Here is an 11,792-nt window from a genome sequence, read left to right as displayed (position 1 = left end):
AGATTGGATAGCACTCAAGTTTGATTCAGTCACTCAAGTTCACTTGTAGTTGTCACTAAATTAGCCTCTCATGATACTACCAAAGTCCTGAAGGTAGTGTGAAAAGGTTTTCTTATCTCTAAAACTCACATGGTGATGGAACAGGGATCTTTCCATTTACTTTCATATTTTTGCAGTTATATAAGCATATGTAGTTTTAATTGCACGCCACAATGTTTTTCTTTAACATATAAGAGCATATGTTAATTTAGTTTATCAACACCGTACAAGCTTAAATTCCAGATACACATAGTATTTGAGCTGCTAGAACTCCAAGAATAATAGCACTACTCATAATAACATCCTGTATTAGGAATTTTTTTGCCTGACTACAGGGTGTTATGTATTGTGGGTATCCATGACTTGATCTGAATTTTTAAGATCTCATTTACGTTAGTGGTAAATGGATATGGATAATTTAAATTGTAAAACAATAATTTAGTTACCCTCTCATATTTCTAAATATCCATTACAGTTAATTTTTTATAAATTCATAAGTCATAAGAGATTATCATTCAATTCATAAGTGACGATGTATATATTTAACAAATTATACACAATTAACTTTTTATAGGTTCACAAGTAATATTTCTTAAATTTACAATAACTTTCTTTAAATTCATAAGTCATGTATCTTTCATTGGGGCGTGACAGATTATTTTAATAATTAAAAGTATTTTAATTATAAATATAGACCATGGTCCGTCCATGATGACATTTCTAAAATTCAAAGTCTTCAGTTGTTATTGATAGGCTTACATGATTTTTTTTTTCTATAAAAAATCCATTAAGCTTTTTCCTTATTGAATTAATCTAAAGTTATTCAGATTTTCAAAGTTTGTACTAAATTTATCTTGTATCAAAATGTTAATTGTGTTGATTTCTTTGAGTCAATACATCTATATAAAATATAATGAAAAATGCATACGGTTCATAAATTATAAGCAGTGGCAATCTCAATAGATTTTAAGTAAAGTATAAACACAATTTGATTGTTAATATAACGTACGAAAATAAGGCTTTTTGTACTTCGAACAATTAAGTCCTATGTGTATATCAATAATCCATAGTCAATAAAAATAAAAAAATGTTTATGCACTACGTTTTTGTTTCCCAAGGTGTCATCATAGCTGGCAGCCAAGTAATGCTTCACCTCTAAAAATCAAACTCTCCAATGATACTTAAAAAGCCCAAATCCCTGCTACATGTGTCATACTCACTTAGTGTTATGCACTATTTATAAGTTATATGAACTATGATAAAAAACAGTGTGAATTTTTTTTTTTGCTCTTAAATTATATATAATTTCATTAATACTTGGGACCATAAAATGGCAATTAATTAATTAAGGAGACGATGCTGATTAGAGGATACAGCAAAGCACGCGCCAAAGGCAAAAATAGAATCATTAGACAATAAAGCAAAGCGTCTCTCCAAAGGCAAAAATAGAATAAAGTAATAGGGCTGATTATAAAAATAAAAGCATATTATAGAATAAAGTGACAGTAGAAGAATGAAAAAGTGCTAAAAAAACGAACACGGACATAAGATTAGTCCAAACCTATGGGAAAGAATCGGTAAATTATTGTTCCCAAGCAACCATAACATCCTTTGATTGAATGACTACTTCCTTGTCTGCTTTAATCTTTAAATTCTGCAAAAGTTCGTATTAATGATAAATTTACATGTTCGTTAAATTTAAAAGGAAAATTTATGGTTGCATTTTTTTTTATTTCATAGTCTTAATATTTTCTTGGGAAAACCTAACTATTGATCCATACATTTTTAGTGTGTTTTAGTATTAATCCCTATTTTTTTTTCTTACTCAAAATCTCTTAAAGTTTTATTTGTCTACAATATCAGTTCTCATCATCATTGCTAGGGTTAAATCTGTTGATGTATATACTCTGTTAATTCAATTGCGGAGTTGGTAAAATTATTATGAGTTGAATATTGTATGAACACAATAACCGCAAACTTTTCTGCTTGTCTGCCTTAACTGTCATGTATTTTTCCTTCTAAAACTTTATCCGTTGTGCTTTTAATGATTCTGGTGTATAAGCAAAACGACTTTGGCTTTGGTCCTTTTTCCACATCTTCATTTACATCACCCCACACACAGACACTCGCATATCAAAGGTTGCCTCATGACAGCATTATACAATCCCATGGCTCATGGTCTCAATTGATTAGGATACTGTTACGAGAAACAGTGTGGGCCCATAGGTGAGCCCAAGTCCAGCAGAGGAGGAGGCCCAAACTCAACTTTTTGAGTGTGCGTTTTCTTTTCCCATGTGATTTTCTGTGATTCTGTGACTGAGACTGTCTGGATGTACCCTGAAATTTCTGTCCTATTCTTGTTTGCATGCTTCTATTACTGTACAGGTGAGGCAACTGTTTCAGCCTTGATGTTTACTTTCAATTTGGACACTTCAACCACAGAAACAAGTCAATCAATCATCGATCGGTTGATTATAGCAATTGAAAATTGAAGGATAATTTGGTCCAAAAATCATTGCTTCGTAAGGCCAGTTAATCCTACAAATCTGCTAAACAATAGTTCAAAATTATCCGACATCGACTTATCGAATACAAAAAGCGAGATACACTCTGAGAGTTCAAAAGTCTCACTGCTGAAACCTGAAAGCTTTGACAAAAAGTTGCCGCAAGAGAGAGCTTTTGTCATTGATTTTATCATGTATTTTTCGAAGCCAAAAATATGCGAGTGCATTTTAACTAATAATTTTTAACTATTAATTAGTTTTAACCAAAAAAAAAATCTCTTGAAAACAAAAGAATATTTTGTAACAATTATCTAGTACATTTAACTATTAAAAACTAATATGTTACTCTTAAAACACTTGATTGTAAAATTAAAAAATAATCATAAATAATTATAGACAACATTTAAGTAAGTTCAACATATTTTTAACTAGTGATTTACCAATAACAAAATTTGGAAAAGAAAAATCTTTAAGCAAACTTATAAAATATATAAAATAGATATTATAAGGCTTGATTTATTTTGATTCAAGTTTTTAAGAGATAGAAATTTAAACCAAACCAATCAATTATGCCAAAAGAAAAACTACACCAAATCTTATTTATAATTGATTTTAATAGGTTTATGTTCAATGTTTAAGAATACAAATGATTTGGTTATAATAATTTTAACATTATAATTCTTTAATACCTGTGTTTGTTTTTGTGGCTTCAAACCACATTTAATTAGTATTATTCTCATGGGCTATATGTCTACATTTGTATCATAGCTCAAATTATATTTAATTATTTATCCTCATAAACTTTGTTTTCACATTTGTCTTTATAGCACAAACCATATTTGATTATTTACTCTTAGAAACTGTATATTCATGTTTGTTAATTGTTCTGATAAGTTTTTAGAAAAAAAGAGTTTCAAATATTTGGTAATTTTATATTTCATTAATTTTGATTAGTGATGTTACTATAATTATTATTTTTTATTTGTTTTCTTAAGAGCAAGTGAAACTAATATTTTATATGAAAATTGTTATCTCTTTAGCTTACATAATTATTTTAAATTTTCCTTGTCACTCTTGTTCAATTTTTTATTGTTAGGATATTATTTATTAAAAAATTACTTTGGGTCTCAAATACCTTGCTTAACGCTAAGCACTTGCTAACCATTGAGGGCCTGTTGCTGAGTTGGGTGGATAATTATTTTTGCTAATACCTCTTTTTGATGTAATGATTAAATTTATGTGTTATAATATAAAAATTTATTAAGTTCTCTACATAAGCTATATTTAGTGTCTTTAGTTGACGAGTGTTGAGCTCTTGATTGGTATGATATTTTGCTTAAACTAATGTATTATAGAATTTTCAGGAGGGCCTACTTACAAAAAAAATTCTACCAATACAAAAATATAAAGCTTTTGTTATAATGGTTATTATTAAGTATATCATAATTTCAATATAAATTCAATTATACTTTAGAAATAAAAAAATTTTTCAATTTAAAGCTTATGAGATATATGATATAATTCACATCCTATACCATTCACTCTCTGTTTTTGAAGCATGGCAAGTTGGTTGGGTTAGGATAATTTATAGGGAAAAACTTAAGTTTGATATATCTTTATCCAATTAAATTAAAACAAGTATATTTTAAACTGTTAATAATATTAATAACATAAATTTGTTATAAAATAAATAATATATAAAAGATATGAAAACTTTGATTTAATTGAAAACAAATATCTTAATATACAATAAAGTTCTAATCTGTATTATATTTATATTATCCTCGGGATGAAAAGACCGAAAGAACCAATGGTGACATAAAAAAGCATGGAGGGTATATATGGAATTTACGAGCAGACGAGAAAGGACTAAAAGCTCAGATTTTGATGGATTTTTTTTGGGACCAGAAATACATTTAGATAGATGGACTTTACTATTGGCCCAAGAGAAATAAATGTACTTGACCTAATAACAGATGGAGTTCATGACTAGCCCCAACCTGAAAATAAATTACACATGGGCAAGGCCAATCCATCATCATTTCTTTATTACAAAAAGATAAACAAGACTCCTGCATCTTAAATATATTGATTGTTTTTAAATCACAACACTAATGTGTCAAGCCAATACACACGTGCAATACATCCAAATCAAGTCACATTTCATCTTCATTTCCTTCTTCAAGCTTTGTGACATTTAAGGGATAACAACACCTGTGTCGTCATCATACGAAATTTAGGGGTGTTCATCGGCACCAAGAACTCCCATATACCGGGTTCAATTGGTCGACATCACGAGCTTCATAAGGCCTATCCGCAGGTCCATAAAATAAAATAAGACCAATCAAAAAAATAAGTTCTCCAATCTGACGAAGAAGCGGAATGCGATTTCCAGGAGGGAAATATCCTAAAACGAGAAGAAGTAGGATAAAGGAAATGAAGATGAATGAAATGACTTTTACAAGATCTCCAAGCGAAGCGTTATTGCCCACAACCAAATGTATGGCAGCCATAAATGCCACCGGCATCGTTCCAAGAGCCAAGTGCACAAAAAGCCTAGCAAGAAAATAAGCTCGTATTGCGTAACGACGATCACCTAGATGCATCCATAGAAGAATAATAGAACTGAAAATGGAGCTATACATAGAGATCGTGTTGAAAGCCATGAATACTTTGAATAGTTTTTTATCAGCCAACACTGCCATGCCTCTGTTCTTAGGTACTGGATCATCAGAAGAGTAAAACCCACCTGGTACTGTGAAACCAGCTGCAAATGTCACTGTTGCTATAAGTACAGCCACAAGGATGAGTGTGTTGGCTGCATCCTTAACATTCCATTCTGCATTGGCTATGCGTTGTACTCCCAACATATCCTTTCTAAGGGGGACACTTGCTGTTCTTAAAATCATACTTGCTCGAAACTGTGTGGTAAGCAAATGAAACAAGTAAATGTTCATGACTTTCTAAAGTCTTCTATAAAAATGCAATCATCTAGAGTTAAAACATTTAAGAAAATACTTCAAGAGAAATAATGGATTGATAAATATATACTTATAAATTGTACCTCTTGACGTGTCATTGGATGTTTAGCCTGCATCAGAACAATATCTCTAGCGTTTAAGCCTTTGTCGTTTACAAGGTTCGCATCTGTCCTTTTATCTCGTGATAGATGGAGTAGCGTCCAAAGATACAGTTTTCTTGAAGCTAAATGCAATGGCGCATCTCCATCTAGGTCTTTCTCATTCACATTTTCAGGATGGATATTTGAGTGTTTTAATAGGAACCTTACCATTTTGTTTTGTCGATTCTCTGCTGCAATGTGTAAAATGTTTTGACCTTTATTATTGAGCCAGAATCTGGTATAAGGACATTCTACTCGAAGCAGTTGTTTAACCACCTGAACACGGCTACTTTGGAAAGCAATGTGAATTGGAAGATCGCCATTTGAGTTTCGTTGAAAGGCAACAAGATTAGATTTGTTCAGAAGTTCACGAACACCTTCCACATAACCAATGTATGCTGCATAATGAAGAGGGGTATTTCGGTGTTCATCTCTAAAATACATCAGCCCCTCTTTTTCATGTACTATATTCTTCAAGAAAGCTACATGTAAAGGCAAACAAACATTTATAATAAATGAAAGCGTGGTGGGACAAAACAAAAGCGGCATTTGATTAAGGATTAAATGGTAAATTGATCATACATTATATATTAGGAGTGTTTGAAATCTTAAATTCATTTTTAATGTAATAATAATCTCTTTCAATTTTGAAAATATTATAATCTGACTCCTATTATTAACAAAAGTTAAATTTCATTTATAATTCATCAAAAATTGACAAAAAAGGACATAAATTATAGAAAAAGATAAAAAGAAAGTTCAATAAAGTATCCAAAAATTTTAACTAATCAACTATATAACGATTAAAATAAACTTTTGTTAATATAAATGGTTTAAATTGTACCAATTTTAAAAATTAAAAGAAAACTACACTAATAAAAATGAGTTTAAGGTTATAGATGCTCCTGAATTTATAGTTTAAGGTCATACCTTTTATTAATGAATTTGGCATCACACACATGTACATACCAATATTGCTTTCTGATATGGCAGCATGAATGGGGAGTTCCCACGGCTCTTATGAATGACCCGGCCTGAGGGAAACGGAATCTGCAAAAGACGATGAAGAATTCTCACATCCCTCACCTGTACAGCCACATATATTGGTGATTCAGCTGGGTGAGTGTCCCAATAGAGGGGCCAAGTACTTTCACTTTGTTCACTTAAAAGGAAATTCAGCCCTTCAAGATATTTGCTGAGGATAGCTTCATGCAAGGCTCTCCTCCCAAGTTTATTTGGCAACATAATAAAGTCATCCTTACTGCTAGCATCGTCAAATTTGGACAAGATGACTCTCCACTCCAATATTCTTAGCTCTTGCGGCAACATGAATCGCAGTGTCTTTCCTATTGTTTGTCACCACTAGCGAAAATTGTTATCGACAAGCAGCTCTGCGATCCTTTCTCTCCCATATTCAGCCGCAACATGAAGCAAAGAATCACCCATAGGAGTGGCTTGATGCAAAACAGTGGAACAATCAATTTGTTTCTCTCTACATACTTGCTCTAAAACATCCAAAAAATGATTTACATCATTCTTATTATTACGAACAGCATTGTACAACTCATGACTCATGGTATCTTCAATAAGGCCAATTTGAATTTGATTATCTGATGCACTAAACCGCTTCTTTATCAGTTCCTGCAGCTTTTCATAGCATGGCGTCTTCCAGTTTGAATTCTTCCTTCCATGGGAATTTCCGCCTGGTTCGAATTTCTCATGGTAGAAGTAAGATGATGCTAAAGGATCCTGCAGCGAGGAATGCAAAAAACATGATGTGCAATTAGAAGAGTAGCAAGAGAAGAAATAGACTTGAAAGAGATCGATAAAACAACTCAAGAACAACAGAGTTTTAAAGCTGAGGAAGAAGAAGAAATGGAAATGATCGAGATCCGAGGAAAAGACGCAGGAGCAGCTTGCTGCAAAAAACAAAGCGAAACATGTGTTTCAATCAGATTTGTAAGTTAGAAACTCACACAGAAAAAAAAAAAGATTGGTTATAGAATGAAGGATGCTGATGTTGAAGTCTTGGAGAAGACAGTATATAAAATTTTGGTCTTTCCTCTTCCTCTTCCCTTCCCTCTTCTACATCACTTGACCATCACGGTGCCTAAACTATAGTTGCATTGACTCGAGTCGCTCAACAAATGCATCTAAAGATTCTCTCCCTGGGCGCTGAACGTAAAATTTATTGGCTACAGCTGGTAGCCACACTGTCAATTTAAATGGTCTGTCTCGTTCATCAAATCCAATGCAATATATATATATATATATATATATATATAAAGCATGCCTTGATCTCATTATAAAGAAATCAACGAAGGATTTGAAGGTCAAAAAATTAAAGAAAGAAGTCGACGAAGGACAGATAAAGAGACACTGAGGTAGGTAGCATTATAACCAAAGCCAGAAGGCCAGAGTTATGCTAAAGTATTAATATATATTATAAAATGCGGTGTCTTGATCACATGATTATGTGTTCTCAATTGCTATAAGATAAATGACTTCATATCACGCCCGGTCAGTTATGGGCTATTAATTATATTTTTTTAATATTATCCCTATTTAAATTTATTATTATAAGAAAAAATATAATATAAATTTGATTTTTTTATTTGGATAAGGGTAAAAGTGATTGGCCAAAAAAAAAAAGAATAAGAATAAAATTGAAATTTAATTCTATTTTTAAATAAGTTAATAATTTAATTATTTTTAATTGATTCCGGTAAAGTAGTCAAAAGTGTATTATGATAAAAACTGGATGGATGGAGTACAAATTATAAAGACCTGGCCGATATCCTTAATATATATATATATATATATATATTTTTTGAAAGCCGAAGGTCTTATTTAATTTGGATACAATTTCCCGAAAAGTATTCTTATTTCCTTCCTTTTTCCTTCCTCATAAGTGAAAAGGCACGCCTATCTCATCTGTAAGAAAATTAAAAGGCTCTTTATACAAGGACGTAACATAACCTAGTCCAACAATGTATACTGTGAAAATTCGAGTTAACCTACCTAGTTAAATCACTAAATTATTAAATCAGTATTTTGACTGATTTAATAAAAATTTTGTTTATAACCAGTCTGATAATTTTAATTATTACATTGAATTAATATCTTGACCATTCTATTTTTCAATTCATTGCCAAAGTGTGAAGGTATTTCCCTAGAAGTCAAAAGTCACGCTTATCTCTCTTATCTGTAAGAAAATTAAAAGGCTATTTATAAGGAAGTTCAGCATCTTACTTCAAAATATGAAAGTATTTCTTTTATCATAATAATGATACCTTCATCACATGATTACTGAAAATTTCGCTTTAGATACTCTGAGAACCAATATTCTGAAATTGAGATTTATGATTTTCATAAAATTTTCTACTTTTTCCTATTATTTTATTTTATTTTTAATAAAACAAAAAAACTTTTCTCATTAAAAAAAAACTTCATTTGGCCAGAGAAAAATGTAAAATTCATAAATTCTGAATTTGAAAAAGATAATTCCCGATTACTCAATACTCTGCTCTCTCTTTCTACCAAAGTTTCCACTTTCCACACTGTAGTAGCATTGACTTGAGTTGTTTCATGCATACAAAGGCTCCTCTTCAACCAACAAAATCAAGTTGCTGAACTTGGATAATAACCAATTACGAGCTAAAACCTCTTGGTTCATATGTTAGAGGTATTCATATTCATTAACTGCTACTGACACTGAAAATTTGTTTTCATACATGGAAAACCATGGGGAGCCAAATGATTCAGATCAGTGGAAGGCACGATGCAACAGGTGCGCGGACTGATGGATACATAGTCCAGTTCATCAGTCGATGATAATCCATTACATGGCAACGAGAAATACATTATCAGCAATGGGTTGGACGTAATGAAACAAAAACAGAATAGGAGGAACAAAACGAAAGTTGCTGAATCATTTTCATTGATAATTAATCTGTGTACAGTGCTCACTATTTATAGATAGTTGTGGCCAATACAAAAATGACAGATGTGAAAATAAGGAACAATCTAGAATACTACTCTGCTTGTGCTTCTCACGTGATCTGATTTGAGTAGGAATTATATGCTTTAACAGCCCCCCGCGAGGCAAACTGTGAGGGAAGAACAGTGAGACTCGATCTGAGTGTAGCAAATCGAGAAGATGGAAGTGGTTTGGTAAGTATGTCATCTAATTAATCTCTAGAGGATACATGAAGCACATTGAGTAATTTGGCAGCTAATCTTTCCCGAACAAAATGGTAGTCAAGGGCAATATGCTTGGCCCGGGAGTGGAAAACTGGATTGGCAACCAGATATGTAGCACCAAGATTGTCACAATAAAGGAAGGGTGCTTGAGGGAGAAAAACACCAAGTTCATGAAGTAAGTTTTGTAACCAAATTAATTCACTGGTAGTTGTGGCAATTGCTTTATATTCAGCTTCAGTGTTTGATCTGGCAACAGTGGGTTGCTTCTTTGAACTCCAAGCAATTAAATTTAGTCCACAAAAGATAGCAAATGCACTTGTAGACCGATGATCGTCAATATTACCTCCCCAATCAGCGTCAGAAAAAGCAGGAAGAGTAATAGAGGAGGATGGACGAAGATGAAGGGCATAATTAGTGGTGCTACGTAGGTATCTAAGAATTCGCTTGACTGCAGTCCAATAGGTTGTTTTAGGACAGTGCATGAATTGGCAAACACGATTGACGGCAAATGTAATATCGGGTCTTGTAAAACTAAGATACTGAAGACTGCCAACGATGCTGCGATATAAAAAAGGTTCAAAAAAATTAGGACTGTCAAAGGTAGAGAGATGAGAGTTGGAGGCCATGGGAGTGGACATAGGACGAGCATTGGCCATTTTAGACTGATGAAGAATATCCATAATGTATTTATGCTGAGACAGAACAAGACCAGAGGTTGAGGATAAGACTTCAATACCTAAAAAATAGTGTAGAGGTCCAAGATCTTTGACAGGAAATGATTGGCCTAAGCAGTGATGAGAAGTCGAATAGTTTTAGGGGAAGAGCCAGTGATTAGGATATCATCAATATAGACTAAAACCAAGATTGTGCATCTGGAATTTTTACATATGAACAAGGAAGAATCAGATTTGGAAACAAAAAAACCCAGTTCCATCAACCGAGAAGCTAAGCGAGCAAACCAAGCACGTGGAGCTTGTTTTAAACCATAAAGTGCTCGATTTAATTTGCAAACATGAGTAGGAAACTTGGGATTAACAAAGCCCGAAGGTTGAATCATACAAACAGTTTCATCAAGAAAGCCATGTAGGAAAGCATTTTGAATATCAATTTGCCTTATAGACCAGCCACGAGATACAGCAAGAGAAAGAATGATACGTACAGTGATGGGTTTCACAACAGGGGAGAAGGTGTCGGAGAAATTGATGCCGGGTTGTTGGTGGAAGCCTTTGGCAATAAGACGTGCCTTATGCTTTTCAATGGTGCCATTTACATGATATTTGGTACGGAAGATCCATTTGCAGCTAACTAAATTCATGGAAGGAGAATAGGGGACGAGAGACCAAGTATTGGTGGAGATTAAGGCCTCAAACTCATGAAAGAGAGCATCACGCCATTCTGGAATTTTAAGGGCTGAGGTAACAGAGGTGGGTACAGACGGCGGTGGGCCCGAGGTGCTGTGTGATTGAGGGGGGTAGTAGATAAAGTCGGAGGATTGAGGTACAGGTCTGAAAATATTTGATTTTGATCTGGTGACCATGGGATGGAAAGATGCAGTAGGAGTGGACGACTATGCTGCCGTCACTGGTGTGTCAGAAGGAGATGAAGAGGAAGGCGATGAAGATAAGGATAAAGACAGAGGTGCAGAGGCAGCAAAAGGGTCAGCAGGAGATGGGGAAGGTGGATTAGGATTAAGTAAGTGGGTTGGGCTGGAGCTATTGGGCCGAAAATAAGCAAAAGGTAGTATGGTATGTGAGGTAAGAGTGGGTTGGGCTGGCAGGGAATTATTAGAGAAAGGAAATTGGGTTTCATTAAAGACAACATCCCTGGAGGTATAGATATGGCCAGAAGGTATATAAAGGCAAAGATAACCCAAATGAAAAGGTGCATACCCAAGAAAAACACATATGACAGATCTGGGCTCAAGT

At 33.4% G+C, this 11,792-nt stretch overlaps 1 protein-coding gene across 4 annotated transcripts; it reads right to left on the bottom strand.

Moving 5' to 3' along the window:
• Positions 1-4,409: 4,409 nt before the first annotated feature.
• On the bottom strand, positions 4,410-11,144 carry LOC129287537 (protein ACCELERATED CELL DEATH 6-like). Of its 4 annotated transcripts, XM_054923736.1 has the most exons (5): positions 11,027-11,144; positions 6,595-7,583; positions 5,608-6,146; positions 5,293-5,464; positions 4,410-5,139 (listed from the first exon to the last, which is right to left on the bottom strand). In XM_054923736.1, the coding sequence occupies exons 2-5, from the start codon at positions 6,629-6,631 to the stop codon at positions 4,790-4,792; spliced, it is 1,098 nt and encodes a 365-aa protein (XP_054779711.1). In that variant the 5' UTR covers positions 6,632-7,583; positions 11,027-11,144; the 3' UTR covers positions 4,410-4,789. The 4 variants fall into 4 exon arrangements, with proteins under 4 accessions (XP_054779711.1, XP_054779708.1, XP_054779710.1 ...); XM_054923733.1 differs by having other exon boundaries at positions 4,410-5,464; XM_054923735.1 differs by having other exon boundaries at positions 4,410-5,464; positions 6,634-7,583.
• Between the last annotated feature and the right edge of the window lie 648 nt (positions 11,145-11,792).

This window comes from Prosopis cineraria, unplaced genomic scaffold (genome assembly GCF_029017545.1).
Source record: "Prosopis cineraria cultivar Desert tree isolate PC_DT_omini unplaced genomic scaffold, ASM2901754v1 PC12, whole genome shotgun sequence".
Taxonomy (NCBI): domain Eukaryota; kingdom Viridiplantae; phylum Streptophyta; class Magnoliopsida; order Fabales; family Fabaceae; genus Prosopis; species Prosopis cineraria.
The sequence above is the reverse complement of the archived record's forward strand: the minus strand, read 5'-3'. Positions and strand labels throughout refer to the sequence as shown.